This window comes from Aquarana catesbeiana, linkage group LG04 (assembly GCF_042186555.1).
Source record: "Aquarana catesbeiana isolate 2022-GZ linkage group LG04, ASM4218655v1, whole genome shotgun sequence".
In the NCBI taxonomy this organism is placed as follows: domain Eukaryota; kingdom Metazoa; phylum Chordata; class Amphibia; order Anura; family Ranidae; genus Aquarana; species Aquarana catesbeiana.
In genome coordinates, this window is record NC_133327.1 from 616,309,972 (window position 1) to 616,335,437 (window position 25,466).

The 25,466-nt window shown below is 40.8% G+C and overlaps 1 protein-coding gene across 1 annotated transcript in view; it reads right to left on the minus strand.

Annotated features, from left to right (window-relative positions):
* The window catches only part of LOC141140786 (calpain-13-like), a 196,101-nt gene that overhangs the window by 56,732 nt on the left and 113,903 nt on the right, over positions 1 to 25,466 (minus strand). The window contains exons 8-16 of the mRNA XM_073628284.1: positions 21,507 to 21,592; positions 17,052 to 17,126; positions 15,771 to 15,931; positions 13,309 to 13,457; positions 13,123 to 13,134; positions 11,758 to 11,960; positions 7,216 to 7,284; positions 2,751 to 2,828; positions 563 to 631 (exon numbers count right to left, since the gene is read on the minus strand). Coding sequence (XP_073484385.1) covers positions 563 to 631; positions 2,751 to 2,828; positions 7,216 to 7,284; positions 11,758 to 11,960; positions 13,123 to 13,134; positions 13,309 to 13,457; positions 15,771 to 15,931; positions 17,052 to 17,126; positions 21,507 to 21,592 — 902 coding nt within the window. The remainder of the gene's footprint in view (positions 1 to 562; positions 632 to 2,750; positions 2,829 to 7,215; positions 7,285 to 11,757; positions 11,961 to 13,122; positions 13,135 to 13,308; positions 13,458 to 15,770; positions 15,932 to 17,051; positions 17,127 to 21,506; positions 21,593 to 25,466) is intronic.

Sequence of the window (25,466 nt, forward strand, 5' to 3'; positions counted from 1 at the left end):
AAAAAATCTTGAAAAACATTTATCATTTTCCTTCCACTTCACAATTATGTGCCACTTTGTGTTGGTCTATCACATAAAATGCCAATAAAATACATTTACGTTTTTGGTTGTAACATGACAAAATGTGAACAATTTCAAGGGGTATGAATACTTTTTCAGAGCACAGTATATTTGTTCCAGACCTGTGCAGTAATCTGGTGTGGCTCTTTCCCTCTGTGCTGGAGCTCCCTGTAATAAAGACTGGTCACTGCTGCTCTCTCTCCTTGTGCAGGGTGACTGGTCTTGTCTCCGCCCCCTCCTGAAGGTTTCTGCAGACAGCCTGTAGTGGGTGGGGTCTGCTTGTTACCTCCCACAGCTTTGCTCTCTGCACAGACTATGCATAGCACAGTGATGATGTCACTGCTACATTTACAAGGCAATATCTGAGTTTGAAAAGGCTCACAAAGTGGAATTATAGACTTTGCAGTTATTGTGGAATGTATTTAAATGAGAGTTTTTGTGCCCGGAGTTCAGCTCTAACTTTTTTATTCATTAAACATGAAACCGTCAAACATTGACTTACCTTAGCAATGAATTGTTCTCAAAGAGAGCATCATCAATGACTTTTTGTGGTGCTTTTATGCTCTGGTATCTACAAAGCAAAAACACAACTCTTGGTATTATACCATGATGAACAAAGAGGTGCCTTTTCATTAGCAAAGATACGGCATGGAGAAAATAAATTTATACAATGATGAATGGCAATGTATTTTTTTTTTGTTAAAAGATTCTTTGTATTTTCAGAATTTTGTAACTTGCATCAAATCAAAATATAAATAATTTAAGAAATGTTCTTTCTAATGTATATCCAAAGCCAAAATGTTACCTTGTATATACAGTTCTGTGTAACTGACTAATTAAGAGTCAAATGAGTGCCAACAGAGGAAGTTCCCCTTTCAGAATCAGCCACTCAGTGTATGTATAACCACATTTTGGTCAATGTTCCTCTTTTTTTCACAGTCAAAATTATGAGGCAGGCCAGTTTAACGTAAAACGTAAAAAATGTAAATTTAACTTTTCAATGGGAAACCTGAGCCTGGGGCAATGCACACACCTTAATGAAAATAAGTTCACATCAATAGCCTCCTTTACATGATGACGTCCCCCCCAGTTCATGTCAATGGCCATATATTGTATTCTATCAGAGGTCTCCCTATCACGTCTCGCTATATATCAGTGTCCACCCTATACATCAGAGTCCCCACTACATTAGATTCCTCCATCCCCAAGTTTTCTCATCGAATCAAAGTCCCCCAAATCACAGAGCTCCCTCATTACACAGTCCCCTCTACACATCGGAGCCCTATCTTTTGGCCCCAGAATTGTGGTAGAAGGTGGAGCAGGTCTGGGGTAACCAGACTTTCAGCATGTCAACTGCCATGGATTAGTGTCCTAAATTGCCATAGTGCAGGCAGGCCACCTGCCAACTCCATAGCAATGAATGATACTGCGCGTACTGCCCTACGGCATCATTGGTTGTTATAGTGCTGGTGGTTAGCCTACCCCCTCCATTGAATGTCATGACACTGATCCAGGGCAAACTAGGTCCAATGCTCGTGGTACCTTGGGAGAACTGAAACGACACCCCAAGATGCCGCAGCACCCCTGTTAAAAAACACTATGTAATGATTAGACTCCATTCAAACTTATCTCCATGGAAAGGAAAATCCTCCAATGCAGTGAGCTGCCCCCACACTGCAGAATTTTGTAACTTACATCAAATCAAAATATAAATAATTTAAGAAATGTTCTTTCTAATGTATATCCAAAGCCAAAATGTTACCTTGTATATACAGTTCTTGTGTAACTGAATGTTTCTCTTTTTTTCACAGTCAAAATTATGAGGCATGCCAGTTTAATGTAAAACGTAAAAAAATGTAAATTTAACTTTTCAATGGGAAACCTAAACCTGGGGCAATGCACACACCTTAATGAAAATAAGTTCACATCAATAGCCTCCTTTACATGATGAGGTCCCCCCAGTTCATGTCAATGGCAAAGTCAGTCATTTAGTTCTAGGATACTGGAAAAAGCCCTTTTAATTACCTTATTCCCACTCCCCCCAGCAGCCAGTGCCCCCCCCCCCCTATGCTCTAACAGTGAACTGTTCCTCAGCCTCAGCCTATGGAACCTGATTTATACTTGATGATGTCAGTGGACCTAGGAGAAGAGACTGGAAGTGGAGGATCAGGTAAGTAAAACTGCTTTTCTTGGTCCCCTAGACTTTATATTTGCAGAATCTCAAAATCTCAAAAGATACTGTATGTGTCTTACATATAAGCATAATTGACCACATTAGCACCAGAGACCTAGATACCACCACTATACATAAGGCAAAGAAGGTAAGCTATGAATCAGTAGTATAGTACATGGTCAGTGGGGAGCCTAGGGTACACATGCTGGGATCTGTAGTGTAATATTCTGGGACATGTAGATCTACAGAGACATGCTCTATGCCAGTGAGGCATACTGGGATCTGTAGTGTTATTTCTGGGACATGTAAGTCTACAGAGACGATGGGAGATGCCAGTGGGGTATGTTGGGACCTTTGTTCCACTAAGACATGAAACCAGCACAACATTCTGGGACCTAATTATGTCCCTACTTACCTTCCTTACTTTTTAAAGGTGTTATTAAGTATAAGCCACTGGTGGTTATTCACAAATAAACCAAACCTTTGATTACAAAACAGCAAGAGTCCATGTACTCACGGAGTTGAGGAATTGTTGGGGTATGGTGCTTGGTAGTCCTCCCGTGACACTGTTTGTGGTGCTTGTGATCCTTGATATCTAAAGCCAGAAGTGATATTTATCCATTTTTAAATATACACATGCAGCTTTTATTTTGCATGTTTTTTGGGGAGGGAAATGCAGAAACATGCTGGTGCTTGTATGGTTAACCCATAAAGCTTGGTAATGATGCACTAGATACAATATTGTACAGGTCATACACAGAGAGAGGAGAAGGTGACAGGATCAATATATAGGTCACATGCAGTGACAGGATGGAGATGTAGTGGTGCAGATGTGCAGGTTAAGGGAGGTTAATATACAATTCAAATACACATAGCCGGAGAGCAGAGGTGTAGGATAGGGGGGGGGGTGAAAGAGTTAAAAAGACAATCTCACTATCAGTGAAAATGAATGACTGGATCAGCAGCTGCTGTTTAACAATATAGACTGCTATAATTGTCTATCACAGTGACCACAAGGTACAGAGCTGATTGGTGGCGGATTAGTGGCTGCAACAGCTACTCTAGCGTGTTTTTTGGCCTTTTTTTCCCATTCACTTTTTTAAACAGCGCTGAGGAAATTACAGTCTAGCTATCCGCCGTTTATAAACATACAATGGTAGAAAACAGGTTATTGACCTAAGTCAGCTAATAAAGGGTATCACCTAAATTTCAAACATTCTACAGTAAACTTGCTGAACTTAATCATACAGTGGATATAAAAAGTCTACACACCCCTGTTAAAATGTCAGGTTTCTGTGATGTAAAAAATGAGACAAAGATAAATAATTTCAGAACTTTTTCCACCTTTAATGTGACCTATAAATGGTACAACTCAGTTGAAAAACAAACTGAAATCTTTTAGGTGGAGGGAAGTAAAAATAAAATAAAATAATATGGTTGCATAAGTGTGCACACCCTTATACTAATACTTTGTTGAAGCACCTTTTGATTTTATTACAACACTCAGTCTTTTTGGGTATGAGTCTATCAGCATGGCATATCTTGACTTGGCAATATTTGCCCACTCTTCTTTGTAAAAACATTCCAAATCTGTCAGATTGTGAAGTCATCTCCTGTGCACAGCCCTCTTCAGATCACCCCACAGATTTTCAATTGGATTGAGGTCTGGGCTCTGGCTGGGCCTTTCCAAAACTTGAATCTTCTTCTGATGAAGCCATTCCTTTGTTGATTTGGATGTATGCTTTGGGTCGTTGTCATGCTGAAAGATGAAGTTCCCCTTCATGTTCAGCTTTCTAGCAGAAGCCTGAAGGTTTTTTTGCCAATATTGACTGGTATTTGGAACTGTTCATAATTCCCTCTACCTTGGCGAAGACCCCTGTTCCAGCTGAAGAAAAACAGCCCCAAAGCATGATGTTGCCACCACCATGCTTCACGGTGGGTATGGTGTTCTTTTGGTGATGTGCAGTGTTGTTTTTGCACCAAACATATCTTTTGTAATCATGCCCAAAAAGTTCAGCCTTGGTTTTATCAGACCATAACACATTTTCCCACATGCTTTTGGGAGAATTCAGATGTGTTTTTGCAAAATGTAGCCAGGCTTGGATGCTTTTCTTTGTAAGAAAAGGCTTCCATCTTGCCACTCTACCCCACAGCCCACACATATGAAGAATACGGGAGATTGTTGTCACATGTACCACACAGCCAATACTTGCCAGATATTCCTGCAGCTCCTTTGATGTTGCTGTAGGCCTCTTGGCAGCCTCCCTGACCAGTTTTCTTCTCGTCTTTTCATCAATTTTGGAGGGATGTCCAGTTCTTGGTAATGACACTGTTGTGCCATATTTTCTCCACTTGATGATGACTGTCTTCACTGCGTTCCATATTATATCTAATGCCTTGGAAGTTCTTTTGTACCTTTCCCCTGACTGATACCTTTTAACAATGAGATCCCTCTGATACTTTGGAAGCTTTCTGCGGACCATGGCTTTTGCTGTAGGATTCGACTAAGAAAATGTCAGGAAAGACCTACTAGTACAGTTGAACTTTATTTGGGGTTAATCAGAGGCACTTTAAAATATGCCAGGTGTGTACTGACTCCTATTATCATGAGTTTGAATGTGATTGCTTAATTCTGAACACAGCTACATCCCCAGTTAGGGTGTGCACACTTCTGCAACAGCATTATTTTATTTTTTTATTTTTACCCCCCCCCCCCCAAAAAAAAGATTTCAATTTGTTTTTCAACTGAGTTGTACAGTTTATAGGTTACATTAAAGGTGGAAAAAGTTCTGAAATTATTTATCTGTCCCATTTTTTTCATCACAGAAACCTGAAATTTTAACAGGGGTGTGTAGACTTTTTATATCCACTGTATATGTTCTAGCCAAGAACTTTTGGGTTCCTACTTATTACTAACTCAACCCTTTAGAATTGAAGAGCACTCCTTTATTAAAATAAGAAATCATGTGATTGTGGACTTTGGCCTATCCCCATACCACCTCCCACACTGCATTTAGAGAGGAACCTGCTATGGAATCTAAATAGCAGCTTTATAAATTTATTATAACCACTAATACACATACCAAAGTGAGACTGAAGTGTCAAATGGTATTTGCACAGCGGCTTTTCAAACGCAGTTTTTTTGAAAAAAATACACTTTAATGAATTAAAAAAAACACAATATATAACCCAATTTTTTGGGTAAAATATAAATGATGATATTATGGCAAGTAAATAGATACCTAACATGCCACGCTTTAAAAATGTGCACGCTTGTGGAATGGCGACAAATTACAACACTTAAAAAAAAGATTTTACAGATTACCAGTTTTGGAGTTACAGAGGAGATCTAATGCTAGAATTATTGCTCTTGCTATTACGTTCGTGGCCATACCTCACATGTGTGGTGTGAACACCATTTACTTATGCATGTGTGACTTGCGTATGAGTTTGCTTCTGCATGCGAGCACAGAGGGGTGGGTGCACTTTAAATTTTCTTTTCAATTTCTTTTATTTTTTCATTGTTCCTTTCATTTTTTTTTAATCACTTTTATTCTTATCACAAAGAATGTAAACAAGCCTTGTGATAGAAATAAGGGATGACAGGTACTCGTTATGGAGAGGTCTGGGGTGGTCTATAATTATTGATCTCATACTTTTTATTTCTGCCCTAGACCGGAAGTGATGTCAGGACTCAGGTCCTCCTAGATCATAGAGGTGGGGAGAGACGATTTGGTCTCACCTCACCTCTGCGGCCAGCCACGCGAACTGTCGGATGGTTTCCTGGGCTCGCTGGTAAGAACAATGAAGCCTGAGAAACACAGGATGGGTTAGTTCTTAACCACTTAAAGACCGCCCACCGCATATATACTGCAACAGGGCTGCTCTTTTGCGCGAAATGATGTACCTGTATGTCATCTTGTGTAATAGATATAGGGGGCTTGTGTGCGCGTGGCGCAGGAGCAGATGCACGTGCCTGGCATCCACGATCGCTCCTCACAGAGGCAGAACGGGGATCTGCCTATGTAAACAAGGTGGGTTCCTGTTCTGACAGGGGAGGAGAGAGAAATCAGCTATTCCTAGTGATCAGGAACAGTGATCTCTCTCTACTCCCAGTCAGTCCATCCCGCTGACAGTTAGAAAGCACCTCCCTAGGGAACACTTAACCCTTTGATTACCCCTAGTGTTAAGCCCTCCCCTGCCAGTGCCATTTATACAGGGATTGGTGTATTTTTATAGCATTGATCACTGTATTGGTGTCACTGGTCCCAAAAAAGTGTCACTTAGGGTCAGATTTGTCCGCCGCAATGTCGCAGTTCCGCTAAGAATCGCAGATCGTCCGCCATTACTAGTAAAAACGATAAAGAAAAACAAAAAGTCCCTAAATCTTTCCCCTCTTTTGTAAACGCTATAATTTTTGCACAAACCAATCAATATACGCTTATTGGGATTTTTTACCAATAATATGTAGAAGAATACAGTACATACAGTATTGGCCTAAACTGGTGAAAAAATTAGTTTTTTACATTTTTTTATTGGATATGTATCATAGCAAAAAGTAAAAAATATTGTTTTGTTTTTTTTAAATTGTCTTTTTTTGTTTATAGCGCAAAAAATAAAAAAAAACACAGAGGTGATCACATACCACCAAAGAAAGCTCTATTTGTGGGAAAAAAAGTCATCAATTTTATTTGGGTACAGCGTCGCACGTCCATGCAATTGTCGGCTAAAGTAACGCAGCGCTGTAACGCAAAAAATGACCTGGACATTAAGGGGATAAATCCTTCTTGCATTGCATGGAAAGGCACAGAGTCCTAGTGATAACACCAGTGGATGTAAAATAAGGTATGTAATGAAAACAGAAAGGTTTTATTAAAAAAAATAATTAGTCTGTTGACAAGGGGAAAAAGCAGGAACCAGGGAAGGCAAAAGATAAGCTGATTACATTTCTAAAACCATCAGAGTATAGCATCAGTACTCACTGTGCTGAGGAACTGTTGGTGTATAGCTCTGGGTTATCCTCCTGTGATGCTGTTTGTAATCCTTGATATCTAAAGTTAGAAGTGATATTAATCAATGTATAAACATGTCACACATGTAACTTTGGCTTGAGGCATTAGTAATAATATAACTGAATAGAGAGGAGATATTAGAAAACCTGTCAAAAACCATGTGAATGTAGGGGCCCTGTATTTGTGAGCTGTCTGTTCTGCAAAAAGCAACAGTCTCATCTAATCGTGGGCTGACCTAACGTGTCAAACCAAAGAGTCAAATTCATGGTCAGAGTAAACTAAGGTGACCAGATTTTTAAAATGAAATCTGGGGACATATTTCTTTTTTTTACTAGTAATGGCAGCAATCGACGACTCTTTGCCCGTCTCCGCCGCCGCCGTCCGCCTCACAGCCTGTCAAGTCTAAAGCCCCATACATCAGGTTTTCTGCTGATTTTTTCCTTCAGATTTACCAAAACCATGTAATATGAGGTCAAACCTTAGGAGTTTCAATTTGTATGCAATCAGGCAGGCCCTTGCACTACATGCTTTTGGTAAATCTGAAGACAAAAATCAGCAGAAAATCTGATAGTGTGTATGGGGCTTTACTCTTTGGGCCCCGGCTACTACTGGGCGGGGAGCAGAGGAAGATCACTCCACCAGGGAAGGCAAGGAGATAAGCAGGCAGGCGGCTGACTGGGACTTGAGCCAAGGCAGAAGAACATGCGAGTGGAGCTGAATGGGCATGCGTCCGAAACTGAAGAAATAGTCCCTTCGCTCCGACCAGCACATGATCATCAGAAAGGGGCACACATAATGAAAAAAAATAAACCCCCATAAGCTAGTAGGAGCGGCAGGGGGGGGGGGGGGCTGTGCAATTCAGATTTTTTCTTTTTATTCTGCACATGCTGTCTTTAAAATTGCCCCAGCCCCATTTCAAATCCAATCCGGGGACAAAACTGGGGACAGACTTGGTCCGGGGACAGTGTCTGGTCAAGCTAGAGTAAACCCCAACCAACCCTGACAGATCCCCCTCACTATAAAGGCAATGTCCCAAGGCTGGCATTGTATGAAACCTTGCCTTTACTGTAGAATAGTGGTAACATTTCTTTTGCTAATTTTGCAAGTACAACAATGTCTTCTTTAAACTGAAGCCATTTACACATTACCACGCCCCATCCCAAAATACAAGAAGTTTATTTGTTATCTCCAATCTCTACTTAATAGGAACCATGCTTTACTAATGGAAATGAATCAACCTGATCCAGTCACATGCAGTTTTGAATAAATGATTGTATATGTTAGTCTTTCTGTGCTATAAACCAGAGGATCTGAGAATGGACCACTGGGTAATACAAGCATGACCTGGTCACCATAACTGGTGTGAGAATACCCCACGTTCTGAGTTGTTACAAGTACAGGAATAGTGGGGAAATCTTCCAGTGAGGACGCTTCTTATGGTGACAACTGTCTCAGAGGAAAGTTATCACACATTAGGAAGATTTTCTCTCATTTCCTGTTGTGTCTACAAACATGTTTCCAGTAGGACACAGATTGAAAATAACATTTTAATTTTTTCCTACTCAAAAAATAATTTAAAGCGTTATGCTACAATCACACCTGTGAATGGGTCCGACAGCGTTTACATGTGATAAATTTGGGGAATTCCCAGCAATTAGCTGTAGGAAGCAGACCTATTGAAAGCAATGAGAGGCTCCTACAGCGAATTGCGGCCATTCGCATGTAATCCCTATGCAGAGATTATCAGCAAGTGATCGGCCCTGGATGTAGACTGTCTGAGTCCAGGAGCGATCACTCAAAGATGATTGCTGCTTAGCGATGACCTGCGAGTGGCCCTGATTATCTGTGGGAGCTGGAACACTCCCATTGCTTTCAATGGGGCTGCCTCCCTCAACTAATCCCTGGAAACACCTGCCGGGATTCTCTCATGTAAATGCTGTCGGGTACATTTGCAGGTGTGGATGTGGCATTAGATATCTTTTAATGATCTTTGATCGGTAAAGACATGATATTTTTAAGTTGAACGTTAACTTAAAACACATCAGAAACATATGTTGTACATCTAAATTGTCTTTTCTGGCCAAAAAAAATCATAATTTTGGTCAGCCATCCTTGTGATCTAAATGAAGATATGATCAGAATTTTGGTAGATATTTAAATATATTGATTGTCCAGATGTTGGATGTCCAGTAGTACATTAGAATGAAGAAAGAACCAGATGTACGATTGACAGTCCAGTTTTATTTGTCATGAGAGTAAAAACAAAAGCCAACATGTTTTGGGGGCTCTACTGATCCTCCTTCATCAGGGCTACAAATAACTTTTTAGAAATGTACATATACTGTACATATCCACTTATTAACTTTTTGTGTTCTTTTACAAAATTTTTTTATAATATCTCACATTGCCTTTTACACAGTACCACATTTATATTATGTATTTATTTACTATATGTGCAATTCAAATGAAAGCGTTATATGTCATATGCATTGGTGCCAACTGTCCTGGATTTGCTGGGGAGGTTCCACATCTTGGCCCTCTGTCCTGTCAATGCTGTGTCTCAGGCCATGTCCTAGGATCACAACATCAACTTTATTTGTGTTAAGGCATGAATTCTAAGGATCTTGTGTATATTTAGAGTCAGGATCTGGTAGGATGGTGGTATGGTGGCCAGTCACCACATCCTTAGAGTGGATTCTGGGTGGCATTAATCCATAAAGAGGGCTTAGTTTGGAAATACTCACCTGGAAAATAAGCAGATGAAATACAGACTATGAAACAATGTCCCAAGATCCAGCAGTATGTATTGTAGTATGTAAGTATGTATGTATCTCAATCCAAGTGAGACCACGCAAATGATAAAAAAAACACCCTAAATAAGCTGAAGCAAGTATATGTATAGGATAACATACTGTACATAAATATAATCAATAAACCACATGAATCCTGTGAATATAAATTGATATAGAACAAAAAAACAAAATGAAACATGAGAAAAAAGTTCATATAGACAATGTGATCAGTCCACAATCATATGCTGAATCTAATGCCACGTACACACGATCGGAATTTCCGTCGGAAAAACCATCCAAGGAATTCCACTCAAGTTTGCCTTGCATACACGCGGTCACACAAAAATTCTCTGAACTTTCAATCGTCAAGAACGCGGTGACGTACAACGCTACAACGAGCCGAGAAAATGAAGTTCAAAGCTTCCGAGCATGCGTCGAATTGTTTACGAGCATGCGTAGGAATTTTGCGCGGCGGAATTTCTACAGACGTTCGGCTTTGCTGGCAGAAATTCCGCCAGCAAAAGTCCGATGAAGCATACACATGGTCGGAATTGCTGACCAAAAGCTCACATCGGACTTTTGCTGGCGGAATTTCCGATCATGTGTAAGCAGCATAAGTGATTTTGTTTGTACCTGCTCCACTTAAAACACCTCAGGTGCATACACCAGTAAAGATGTCTTCTTACCATGAGATGTGAGACTCTCTGTCAAGGGAGGTCTAAAAACGCTTGTGTGGAAATATCTTCCACTTGTTATCGAATTCCCCCGCTCAGGTCCTCCGTCAGTCAGAGTCTCCGGCAAGGATAAGAAAGAGAGAGCGCCAGGCCCACATAGTGTAAAATACTCAAAATGTTTAATAAAAAATGACAGATTAAAAGCTGTACAAAAAGCCGGCTTATAGAAAGGACTCTAAAACCCACAATCCGGTGGGACAAAACGTAGAATGTGGTGATGTCACAACCGCTGGTTACCGCCCTACATACATTTCATCAGAACTGACGTCATCAGGAGCCCGGTAGGCCGTGACTTTAGCATGGCATGTGGTTTATTGATTATGAATATGTATTTGTAGCCATGAGGAAGCAGGGTCTGTAAAGCTTATAGTTTTTCCTCTCATGACAAGTAAACAGGTTACTTCTTATGCCGTGTACACATGGCCGGACTTGCCAACGGGCTAAACTCCGTCGGCATTTACGATGGAAAGATTTAGAACATGTTCTATATCTGAGTCCATCGGAAGTGCCGACAGAAAAAGTCCGATGGGGCATACACACGGTCGAAATGTCCAACCGAAAGCTCCCATCGGACATTTCTAACGGGAAGTACTGCCGTGTGTACATGGCATAATAGTCATCTATTGCTGACTGAAATCAGCCAGCAATAGATGACTATAGCAGTGAGCTTCTGTACTACTAGAAAATGCTGTAACATCATTCTTGACATCACATCCCTTCCAGTGTAAACACAATGCAGAAGCTGTCCCTGTGCTCTTTTAAACCGGTGCCCTGGACTCACGTGGCTAAATATTTTTAAAGACACCAATAACTAGATTAAGATGCAATTGCTGTCTCTTTGCCAAGATGCTGTCTCCGCTCTGTGTCAGCAAGAGAAACAACCACAAATCAGTAAAGAAGAATTCTTACTGCACCTATCTTGTCAACTTTGCTGTGTGGATCAGAAACTTGCTTCTTGAAACAGGCCAATGGCACATTGTACTTACTCAGCAATCTTTGATGTCTTCATGAAGATCCTCAAGAGAAACTCTGACTCTTGCCCCTTGTTCTGTGTGAAGGGTAATATGACATATGTTCCAGGGGGAGCCACAAATGACTTGGTGACTTCTCGTGCACGCTCCAAATTGGTGTTTATTGTTTCTGTGGCTTGTTGACGAGAGAATTTGTGCACTGACCCATTCTTTGTTCCCTGCAAGTCAAGAAGAGCCATACTGGCTTGTATTAAACAAAGTATAATGGTTTTACTCAATGCTGCTAAAACTTCATTAACAGACCTTTTATATCTTTTTTAATCATATTAATAAAATATTTTTTATTCTACAAATAATAGTAAAAATATTAGCATTTCCATGGATGGCACTTACTTTGCAAAGCAAGTTGGCATTTGCATTATGAAAGCCAGATTTGCCTGCATGTGTATTGCTCACATTTTGAAGGGTTGAAGGGTTAGAAGCCCTGACAAGTTTTATTTTTGTCTTGTGTCTCCACTTGTCCTGGTGTCCCCTATTTGTATTGGTGACCATTATTACAGAGACTGAAAATGCCTTTCCAACTTAGACCAACTCTATCGCCATCTCCAAGGAAATGTATAGTTTATGTAATCCTCAACATAAAAAGAAGAAACATCTAGTACTCTTCGTATGGTAAAGTTTCATAAATACTTTTAAAAACTCACTCATGGAATACACACATGGAATCACACCCACAAATGATGCTATGCATTGCTCCCGCTGTGATACTCTAATGCCCCGTACACACGGTCGGATTTTCCGACGGAAAATGTGTGATAGGACCTTGTTGTCGGGAAATTCTGACCATGTGTGGGCTCCATCACACATTTTCCATCGGATTTTCCGACACACAAAGTTTGAGAGCTTGCTATAAAATTTTCCGACAACAAAATCCGTTGTCGGAATTTCCGATCGTGTGTACACAAATCCGACGCACAAAGTGCCACGCATGCTCGGAATAAATTAAGAGATGAAAGCTATTGGCTACTGCCCCGTTTATAGTTCCGACGTACGTGTTTTACGTCACTGCGTTCAGAACGATCGGATTTTCCGACAACTTTGTGTGACCGTGTGTATGCAAAACAAGTTTTAGCCAACATCCGTCGGAAAAAATCCTATGATTTTGTTGTCGGAATGTCCGATCAATGTCCGACCGTGTGTACAGGGCATTAGTCTACTGTCCTCTCGACAGGATACATGGCACTCCACTCACTTGCGTGTTGATGTCACAAATCAACCCTGTTGACGCGCTGTATGTGTGTGTATATATATATATATATATATATATATATATATTCATACTATTTTAGTAGCTAGGTATTAAATAAAACAGTTTCTTACCTTGGGGGTAACCTGCAAAAAGAGACAGAGACTGGTATTAGATTTTGTTTTGCTAATAAGATGTAGATAGATACATATTCTGATAGATAGATAGATAGATAGATAGATAGATAGATAGATAGATAGATAGATAGATAGATAGATAGATAGATAGATAGACTAGTATACTGTAATAGTTTACCAAACCTTGCAAAAGGCAAATCCAATAGGTAACCAGTGGGGATTGTACTTCCTCTCATTGGTCAGACTCTGCATAAGAGCCACGGTGACATTGTATTCTATCTTCTGATTTTCTGGAACTGTGATCACATACTGCGGATTCTTCCACATGTCCTCTGAAAAATTAGAAAAAAGTTTTTTTTTTTTTTTTTTTTTTTTACGATTTCATTTCACTCACTAGGAGCATCATAAAGATTAGCCTTGCATGAGCATATGGAACTAAAATCAGTTTTCTTTTATAATTAAATGTTTTTATTAAATATTTTAGAAAAGAGGATACAGACACTGTATACAAACCAGACATTTTGCAGACCAAGCATACAGAATGGTAATGCATAAAACATTAGCAAGAGTAAATAATAGTGATACACTAAAAATTCAGCCGGCGTCGAAAATTATTGGCCGAAAATAGAGCTTTCAGTGTTGTGCTGAAAGAAAAAAAAATGCCGATAATGGCTGCCGAAAACGCCCATGATTTTGCCACAATCTTGCTTATGGTTTGTTTTTCATAGGTCAGTGATGGCAAATCTTGGCACCCCAGATGTTTTGGAACTACATTTCCCATGATGCTCAACTACACTGCAGAGTACATGAGCATCATGGGAAATGTAGTTCCAAAACATCTGGGGTGCCAAGGTTCGTCATCACTCTCATAGGTTATGTGGCTCAAAAATGTTTTCAATGCATTTCCATTGGGAGGTCCGTTTTTGGTGCGTTTTTTTTAACTGATCAAATATGCACCAAAAATGCAGCAAGCAGGATTTTTAAAAACCGTCAATTTTGGTTCTGGTTTCGGCCAAGAGCATCCTGAATTTTCAGTTTCTGTTTTGGCACCAACATTTTTATTTTGGTGCACCACTAGTAAATAAATAACACAAACATCTAGAGAAGTTCACCAACATGGGTCTCTAGTATTTGCAATGCAGATTAGGTGGGCCCAACTCCGGAAATTGGGAGTGTGCTGGTAGTTAAGGATTAAAAGGAAACTAAGTCCCACTCAATAAGTAGATCCTATCAAACTTGAGTACAAAGTATCCCATAAATTGAGAATCGAAGAAAAGAAAAAAAAATAAACAGAACAGGAAAATTAGAAAAAAGAGAGGAGAGAGAAGGGAAGGACTGCCGCAACATTACAGGACTCCAGTAGGGGCCTAGCAGCCAAGATGTGGGCAAAATCGGAGAGGATCCGGTTAGGGGGTCCTCTCTGAGATGCCATTAAAATCTGTTTTCATAATACTACTAATATAATTACCTGAAATGTCTGTTAATATTAGTTTCCAATTATCCCATCAGCACCAGAAATCAGACTATATGAAGGAGCTTATGCGCAATGAGCAAAGATGGCTCTAGTGTATGGCACAACTCTGTTATCCTAACATGTTTCAAACAGGGATGTAGTTTTGCCAGCTTACAGGAGAAGACGGGATAAACTGTATTTATCATGTATAGTCCAATAGGTAGGGCAGAGATTGAGGGGTACCCCGGAAGCTTCAACAATAGACTAGGTAAAGTCGCTCCATGTAGAGTAGAGAAGAGTGAAACTGGGAGTTTCATTTGCCCAAAATGTCAGTGAAAATTGGAAAATTTCAATGAAATTTCACGATTTTAGCAAAACGCATTGGAGTCATTAGGGAAGGCAAAATGTGTGTGTTTTTGGTTGCTTTTGAGGGATAAAATAGGCTTCAAAGATTGCTAAGGGTTGGAGAAGCTCCTTTCAACTTTCCTTGACCCATTGTTATGTCCCCCACCCCCATTAGTCTTTTTAATTTCCTTTTTTAGGCCTCATGCACACCAGACGTTATAAAAAAAGCCAGTAGTGTTAGCTGTAGAAGGCTGTAGCTGTTTTTCAGGATTTTTGCAGTAGCGTTTTGCAGAAAAAAAACGTCAAAAACAGCAGCTCTAACGTTCAGTGTGCATGAGGCCAAATAACAGAAAAAAACAGACAGCAAAAATGTAAAATGAAAAAAATGAAATTGAAAATATATAAATAACAATCAAATACACTGAAATAAAACATAAATAGAAAGAGCATAATAAATAAATGAAACAACACCAAAATACGCCCAAAAAGCACACCCTCAAAACGTTTTGGCGAGTTTTCTTTTTTATTTGAACCTAAGTAGCTCAATGAGCGATGAGATGTTCTACTTAAGTTTTAACATTTAAAAAAATTATTTTGAAAATTAATTGATCCAAAATGATTTTGCTCAGCTCTAATGTAGAGAAAAGAATACATTTATTGGAAGAGAATACACCATAATGTTCTCCTGTCAGGACAGCCGTTACCAGATCTCCCTGTAACATCCAATGATGACAATTGTCGCTCCATAACCATTCACACATGGGGAACGTCGCACAAGTGAAGCAACTTATGACTACGGCTCTCTAAACTGCAGACAACCTGGCCAAGTTAGACATTGAAGACCAACCTGTGGTATTGCAGCCGCCCGCGGTGCTTCCCCTCACCCACTGATTGTAGTAACTGGTGGACTCCCAGATGTGCTGAGGGTTCTCGAAATCTAAGTAGGTCGGGGTGAGGTTACAGATGTTCACTTGGCTGAAATTCTTAATGAAATCCTGGCAGGACATCCTGTGAACAAATAATTCAGAGTATATGTGGGAAAAAGAAAAGTGTACATTTTAAAACTGAACTCTATGCAGATATAAAATAGATGAACTAATGCAGCTCTATGATCAATAATACACCATTAAATGTATGATTCAATGACAAGCAGCGTAAGTACCACAATTTGACCTGGTATCGGCCTCTCGCAGTCTCTGCATAGCAGGGCTGGAGTGTTACAGAAAGAAGCAGCACAAGGGGCCAATCATTTCATGTGCTGACAACAAGCATGCTGGTGGGAGGAAAGATTAAGGTGACAGAGAGATGAGCTCATCACTGTGCTGCGTCTCCTTTCACTGTCCATTCACAGGTTGGGGGCAGGTTCATGATGACCTGGGCTTAGAGGAAGTGGGTTGAATGATGCTGTCCATCAGATTGAGTAGCAGAAAAAAAAAACTGCAATGTTAAAAACATCTGGGTTGAAGCTGAATAATATTGACCCAAGATGGCAGTGATGAAAAGTGATAATAAAAAAAAGTAAAGTGTAGTACAGGGGTCAGCAACTTTTTTCCACTTAAGGGCCGGATTCAATGTATGTGACTGCATGGAGGGCCGCATTCACCTGCTAATAAATGAAGATATTAATCTGGACCCCTTTACATTACACAACCCCATACCTCTGGACCCATTTACATTACACAGCCCCGTACCTCTGGACCCATTTACATTACACAGCCCCGTACCTCTGGACCCCTTTACATTACACAGCTCCCCTTGCACATCGCACAGCCCCCTTGTATATTGCACAGCCCCCCCACCATGTTATGCTTCTTAGCCGCATCGGTTTTTATCCCAAGAAAGCAACTGTGGTTGAAATATCTGTGGGCCGGGTGCACGTGAATTCATCATGTACACTAACGGACTGGACATTTAGCGGTATCGGACCGGGTGCAGCCTGCGGGCCATAGGTTGCCGACCCCTGGTGTAGTATATACAGCACATGGGAATTTTAGGCAAGAGATGGCAGAGGGTAAGATTTAGAAGCCTGGAGTTGGGTTTTTAAGGAAACATTTGTCCAATTATTAAATCAAAAATAAATGGTAATATACCATTTATCAGAATACCAATGGCAATATACCATACCTACCAGAATTCTCCATCATTCCTTTCGACGTTGAGCCGTCTCTTTATTTCTGGTTGGACTCTATCCCACTGCGGGGAACTGCAAAATTTTAAATGACGTGCTGAGCACAAAGTAAACTCGTTCACCATTCACATCATTAGATTACATGTATGAAATACAATTTATTTATGTGCACACAAAGAGAAAAAAGTCACTTAACTGCATTAATGAAAGATCACCAAATACATTTATAACTAGGCAATTGCTATTGACATACTGTATGTAGCACTGTGCCCAAACAAATCTAATACCATTGGGAGCTTTTCTTTGGTGGTATTTATTAAGCATTGGGTTTTCTATTTTTACTAGAGTAAGGAAAAAACCATAAACCGTTGGACATTTTTTTTTTTGTATCTTCAAGTTAAAGGCATAATGTGCTAGCATTGCATACTAGCACATTATGTTAACATTACCTTAAAATTAGGCTCTTCCAGTGCTGAGATGTCAGAGCTGCAGGCGATCTCATCTTCACCCGTCTTGCTTCCGGGTTCGCGGACTTAGGCTATGTGAGTGGCTGGAGCCGCGATGACGTCACTCCTGCGTGGGAGCCACCGTTCACGGCTCAGGGCTCTGAAGGAATGGCACAGGTGGCCGTTCCTTCAGAGCGCCTGCCCCAGTGATGTAACTGGCTGCATGTACACTAAATATCTCCTAAATGACGGTGCACGTTTAGGAGATATTTACACTACCTATAGATAAACCTTATTATAGGCTTACCTATAGGTAAAAGCAAGAGATGGAAGTTTACGTCCTCTTTAAATATATTAAATAAAAATTACAGTACAAAACCCTCACAATGACTCTTTTTGGAATGTAGGCGTTCCAAGGTGATTTTATTAATTGCCGCCATTTTTTTGGAAATAAAAAGAAAAATGCCGGTATTGAGGGGGTTAATACATGGAGCTTGGTAATGGTGCACTCAATACATTAAATGTACAGGTCATACACAGGGGGAGGTGAAAGGAATTATACTTCAGGCCACATACAATGAGAGGATAGAGATGAGAGGTTTAATATTAAAATATGTAAGGCAAGGGAGGTGAAGGGGTTAATATACAGGTCACATACAATGGGAGGATGAAGATAAAGGTGTTACTGTTCAGATGTGCACAAAAATATACAGGTCACAACATGGGACTGAGATATATATTGGAGGAGGGGAGATTAAAGGGTTAAAGAGTTTTCACTGTAGCAGCTGCTGATCTGGAACTAATGGATGAATGAGTCAATCATTCTTTAGTCAATCCTTCCCTTTCTCTGTTGTTGAAGGACTAGGAAGGCTCACAGATGTAAACACTACATTGTTTACATCTTATTATAGCTATGAATGCTCATCGCAATGATTACGTTGTACAGAGCCACTCGGATTGGCTCTGTACACAGTGTTTATGAATGGAGACATCTCAGGATGACTTGGTTTAGAGCCAATTAAAGAGAAGTTTGGGTTTCATTAAAAAAAAAAAAAAGTCACCTAGATGAGAACTGAGTGATTAGAACTGTTCCCTCAGTTCTCAGTCTTCACTGAGTAGAGAGCCGGTGACTGCTCGTTGCTTCTCCAACGCTCACTGGAGTGTGGGCTATAGAGGGGGTGGGAGCGGCTGGCTCTGTCTCCCAGCGGCTCACTGAGAGGTTGAGCCAGCTGCCAGTCCAGGCATGTGGGTGAAACCCAATTGTAAAGTCGGGATGTTTAAATAGCAAGTAAGCTGCATTCACTGTGTTAAAGAAGCTGGGCACATCTGTATATGAAATATTATCACTGTCTGAAAGTTGATATAATTCTTGTAGTGGGAAAGTCTTTTCTGTACTCTGATGAGTATAATAGTAATTACAGTATGTGACTTTTTCAAAAAACAGTCATTTAGGGTGAGCCTCCCTAATATGGAAACTACTGGTAGGCAAAAAAGGCAGCCAGAAGGTGGGCATTAGACATGTGCATGATGAAAAAATGTGTTTTGATTTGCTTAGATTCGTTAATCTATTTATTTAGTTTTGTTAAATTCGATTGATTCGTTCAATTCGTATTCGGAATTTGTATTCGGAATTGATTTTATGTCTTTTTCTAATTATCTTCGACTCTATCCATTTTTTCGAATCGATACATTTTGAATCGGCCGAATAGAAAGGTTTTTTTTTCAATTTGAAATGTAGCAAAGTGAACAAACAAAAGAAAAATCCTCATCAAATGATCATAATAACTCTTTAAATCACCTTTGGCTTAACTAAAACAGGATTATTTCAAAATGGTACTTTAATAACAAACACAGTCTTTGACTTCAAAAATATGTTTACAGTTAGAATTCGACTGGAATTCGATGTACTATTAGATTGGAATTTCAATTCGAATTTCGGAAATTCGGATGAATTTCGTTTCGTTATTCAGATATATCCAAATCTCCAAATAATGAGTAAATTTGTCTGAATATTTATTTGGAAAAGGAAAGGAACCGCACATGTCTAGTGGGCAGCGTCTGAAGACAAAAGCCTTGAAAAGTGTTATTGACATCTATAGTAGTTTATACAACAAGGAGTCAAATTGTCATTCTTCACCATTGTTTATTTTTTAACCATTGACCAATAGCAAGGTCCAGATGGGGAGGGGCCAAGCTCGACTTTATAGCAAAAGTCAAGATTTTCAAATAGCTTGAATTGCTTAAAGCCTGGATCTGCTGATCATTTTGACATGTGGGTTTCAGTGACAATAAACTCTTTAAAAAAAATGAAAAGTTCTATTCAGGTATCTATTCTTAAATCAAACTTTCTATTGCTCTCAGCCTCCTGCAAATTCCTGCAATTTTGCTGCATTCTTGTTTTTTTTTTTTTTTGTTTTTAGCTATCAGGCATTGTATCCACTCTAGCAATTTGCTAATAATGAGATACTATAAGATATGGCAAAAGTCTGATATTATATATTTGTTTTTACTCTGAACAGCCTGCAGATAAACAGTCATTCTGAGAAGACTCATTATTTCCACATCAAGAACATCAATTACTTCCACTGGCAGCCATATAATTACATCAGGGGTGTACAATATTTTCTCTGCTAATGGATCAGAAATATCTCAGAATTTAACTGGCATTAAAGGGGAGCTATCGGGCATTTTCTGTTAGTGTAAGGTCTCTAGAAAATCATTTAGTTCCAGATTTCCCATCTTTTCTCCCTGCTTGCTCAATCATATTTTTGGGACACTCTATCACTCACAGGTTGTAGCTCTGCCCTCTAGTGGCATTTGCTTGAATGACTGGGTAATGACCTTTCACATCTGTGCATTTTAGGAAGGCTTTAATACCTCTAGCTTACTGCAAACAGCAAATGCACAATTATAATGAATATGTGCCATTTCTTAGTTGATAAAGGATTTGCAAATTCTGTTAATTGTTCTTAAATTTATATATAAAAAGAAACAGTGTGCTCTCCAAAACCTGTCCGGCACACCAGGTATGTAGCCTCTTTGCTATGCCTATACTACCCTGTATATGCTTGAACATTGGGGGGGGTACTTTGAGAGGGGTTCTTGTAAGAATGGGGGTCCTCTTCCCTGTCCGATGCCCATGAGGAGCTGCCAGGATGGGGGGGGGGGTGTCATGCACCATCTACCCACTTCCCATATGTGGCAAAAAGATGTTCATCCTCAACCAGGTGAAGCATGTGGGTAAGCAAAAGTAGAAAAAAACTCTATCACGCACAGGTTGTAGCTCTGCCCTCTAGTGGCATTTGCTTGAACATTGGGGGGGGGGGTACTTTGAGAGGGGTTCTTGTAAGAATGGGGGTCCTCTTCCCTCTCTGATGCCCATGAGGAGCTGCCAGGACGGGGGGGGGGGGGGGTGTCATGCACCATCTACCCACTTCCCATATGTGGCAAAAAGATGCTTCAACCAGGTGAAGCATGTGGGTAAGCAAAAGTAGAAAAAAAAAACTTATGGGGGAGAGGGGGTAGGTGGTATGCACCATAAGCCCTCCATGTCAGCACCCCCTCCTGGCCACTAGGAAAAAATGCAGTGCACATTAACATTGGTGCTTTGGGAAGGGGACCCCCATTTTAGCTTTAGGTTAGGTCTAGGAGGGAGACCATTTTTTTTCTATGTTGTACATAAAACAAAATGTAAGAACTCATGTAATTTAACCTTCTTAGTGCGGAAATTCTGTTCCCAGCAGATTCACCTGCAGACTCTAATTCTTCACTCAAACAATGTACAAGTGAGATACAACAGATGTTGCATTTGCCTGGTATACATTCAACCCAATGTAAATAGTGTGAATGTGACTGTGGACTATGGAATGCAGAGTGAATCCTATTGAATCTCACTTGGGTGAATATCCATCAGTTATTTAGTGTCTGCTTTGCCCAATAAATCATTGTTACATATAGTCCTCAGTTTTTTTTACAAATTCAAAAAAAGCAGCAATAATATTCATCTCACCGATCACTCCAACGTCCGTTCCATTCACCCCGACCCCAAGGATTCCACACTCGGATAATGTCCTCTGTTCTGTTGTTATAGTCAATCTGGGGAACACAAACAATTCTTCCAGAGTTACTTTTAGGATAGTAGGAAAAAAAGAAAGCAAAGTGTATGGAAAGTGTATTTTTTCATGTGATCATCGTAGATGCTAACTAATATGTAAGCCAGTAATTATTAAAGTACTTCCTCTGACAATGTCTTCATCTGCTTTTCTTCCCAGAATTATATATATATATATTTTATATATACACACATACATATATATACTCATACCTCCCAAATTTTTGAGATGGGAATGAGGGACACCTATCAGCACAAGTATGCAGGCATAGAACACACCCCCTGCCACGCCCCCTTAACCACTTCAATACCGGGCACTTAGACACCTTCCCGCCCAGGCCAATTTTCAGCTTTCAGCGCTGTCGCAATTTGAATGACAATTGCGCGGTCATGCTACACTGTACCCAAACATATTTTTTATCATTTTGTTCCCACAAATAGAGCTTTCTTTTGGTGGTATTTGATCACCTCTGCGTTTTTTATTTTTTGCGCAACAAATAAAAAAAGACCGAAAATTTAAAAAAAAAAAAAAGTTTTTCTTTGTTTCTGTTAAAATTTTTTGTAAATAAGTACGTTTTCTCCTTCAATGATGGGCACTGATATGGCTGCACTGACGGGCACTGATACGGTGGCACTGATGGGCACTGATGAGGTGGCACCAATGAGGTGGCACTGATGAGGTGGCACTGACGGGCACTGATGATGGGCACTAATAGGCGGCACTGATGGGCACTGATAGGTGGCACTGATGGGCACTGATAGGTGGCACTGGTATGTGGCACTGATGGGCATTCATAGGTGGCACCGATGGGCACTCATAGGCGGCACTGATGGGCACTCGTAGGTGGCATTGATTGGTACATATGGGTGGCACTGATGGGTACTTATGGGTGGCACTGATGTGTGGCACTGATGTGTGGCACTGATAGGTGGGCACTGATGGGTACAGATGGGCATTGACAGGTGGCACCGATGGGCAATGACAGGTGGCACCGATGGGTAATGACAGGTGGCACTCATAAAACATATTGGGGGCATTGCTGGGCAGATCTGGAACATAATGGTGCCAATCAGTGCCCATTTTTGGGCACTGATTGGCACAGATTGGGCACATTGGGCACATGTGGATGGCCATGGGGTACTTACCTGGCCATCCACATGTTGCCCCTTCCCTGGTGGTCCTAGTGGCGATCCCAGGTGGTCCAGTGTGGTGATCCGAGGGGGGGCTGCGCTGATAAACAATCAGCGCAGACCCCCCCTGTAAGGAGAATCGCCGATCGGCTCTCCTCTACTCGCATCTGTCAGACGCAAGTGAGGAAAAGCCGATCAACGGCTCTTCCCATTGACAGTGTGATCAGCCGTGATTGGACACGGCTGATCACGTGGTAAAGGGCCTCCGCCGGAGGCTCTTTACCAAGATCGGTGGAGCGGTGTGTCAGGCTGACACACCGCTCCACCGATCGGCGCGATGCGCGCCCCCGGGCGCGCGTGGCGGCATGTTATCCTGCTGGACGTCATATGACGCCCAGTCAGGATAACGGAACCACTTCCCGCACGTCAATCCGCTATAGGGCGGGCGGGAAGTGGTTAAAGGAGAATTGTACAAAAAAAACAAGATTGGTTACACCCACAAGTGCTTTTTTACCATTACTATTCCTTTATATTGGCTTTTGGAATTTACAAATGCAGCAATTTAGAAATCAGATGAAAGGTTTAGCGCTGGAAAACACTTTTTGATAGCTAAAAAGTGCATTTTATATATCTATATAGATCAGACCAAAATGAGGGACAAATGAGGAGGAATGAGGGACAGAGGGACATTGCTCCAAATCAGGGACAGTCCCTCAAAATCAGGGACAGTTGGGAGCTATGTATACTGTATATATGCTGTGCAGATTCTTTTTTTTCAGAATTTCTGGGTCTTTATTTGCTTTTGCCAAGAGATGGCAGTATTTACATAGTGTTTACAGATAATGTTCAATATAAAAAAGTCTACTGCTAAATACAATGACCATGGAAAAGAACAATAAAAAAGGATGCTTGAGGAAGATATCTTTGACAGTATAATTTGCTTTTATTAGTTTAACTGCAAAGTCTGAGGGCATAGCACAGAACAATGGAATGCTGATTATAAACACACAGGACGGTGCTGTTTCCTATGAGATGGCTGAAGGCATTATCATTTGGAGAGCAGGCCGTCTGCGTCTCCAGAGAAGTTTACATAACGTATCAGTTTAGCAGCGTGCAAGGTTGTCCAGAGGCCGATCATGTCCAACCTACATTTGTGAGAAAATAATTGTTTTATCTACTTGATTATTTTTGAATAAAACTTTTTTTCTTTACAAAGACATTGGAAAGAGCCATTTCTTAGGAGACATCTTGAGTATTTTGAATACCTTTAGCTATCAGTGAGAGTGCAAAATCCTGCGCAAAACAGCCCTACAGCCATTTATGACACTTTTCTGGCATTTCATTAAAGCTGACCATAGATGGATTCCCTATCCACACTATCCCCATCCCCATTAATTGTTTTCTGTTTTAGGGATGAGCCTCAGGTTTGCAAATATTATGGATTCAAGACTAATCCTGCAGGTTCAAGATTCACAGTCCTGCCAAATTTTTGTGCAGAATGAATTAGGGTTGCCACCTGTCCAGGATTCACCCAGACAGTCCGGGTCTTGAATCATGTGGCCGGGTTTTGTACTGCTTGGAACCCGGGCACATTACTCAGCCAAGACCAGGGACAGACCATTCAGGTGGGAGGGGGTGGTAACATTAGCACACCTGCCTCTGTGGAGACAGCAGAAGCGGAATTTCTTCTAAATAAATACACAGTGCCTGTGGTGTGTGTTGAGAATCCGAAGCTTAGGGTCTCTCTGATCTCTGACTCAAACCCGCCCCCCCCCCCCCTCCAATCACCAATGCACTGTGCTGAGAGAACCGGGAGGTGGAGCTCACTGTAGATACTGTCAGGCTGGCCGCTGCTCACACTACAGGAAGGGAGGAGGCGAGCAGAATTTTTTTTTGTGACAAAAGTCTCCTTGGGTGGAAAGCTTTAAACTTTCAGGAGGATTTGTTTTGCTGATGCAGTGAAGGGTTAGGCTTCATGTACATGGGACGTTTTTACAACCTCTCCTGAACGATTCAACTTGACAGATAGTAACCCACGTTTAAAACGTCCGTTTTGCCACGTTTACATGCCGCGTTTTGCCGCGTTTGTGTTTAGAAGCGTTTATAAAAAAAAATTTTTTTTTTTAAATGGCCAAAAACGCAAAACGCCTATAAACGAAACGCGGCTAAATGCGGGTTAGCCGCGTTTGGCATCTGAAACGTCGAAAACTTTGGTGTGTGAACTCATTTTTTTGCCTTCAAAAAAGGGCCTATAAACGCAACTGCCTAAAAACGACAGTAAACGAACCTGTGTACATGTACACATAAGATAACATTGAATGAGTTCAGGGGAAGTTGAAAAAAGTGTCCAACTGCAGAGGCAGTTCAGAGGCATCATCAACTGCCTCTGAACGTCCGTTTAGCAGCAGCAGTGTACATGGGGCCGAATTGGAAGAGATAGTGAGTGTGTGTGGGGGGGAGAGGGGGGCCTGCAGCAAGCCTGGACTCAGTCCAGATAATGTGAAGTCATTTATGACCATTCATGTAACCCTGTGTTTATGTGGTGAGTTTACACTTCTGATTGTACAGACTCAGAGCTTGGATAACACAGGGATACATCGATGGTCATCAATTACCTTCACATCATCTGGACATACAGAGTGCTAGGAGCTGGCTTACAGTATATAGATATGTACTTCTTATACCAGATTGTTTTCATTGAGCAGTATTGTTGTATATATTAGTAGA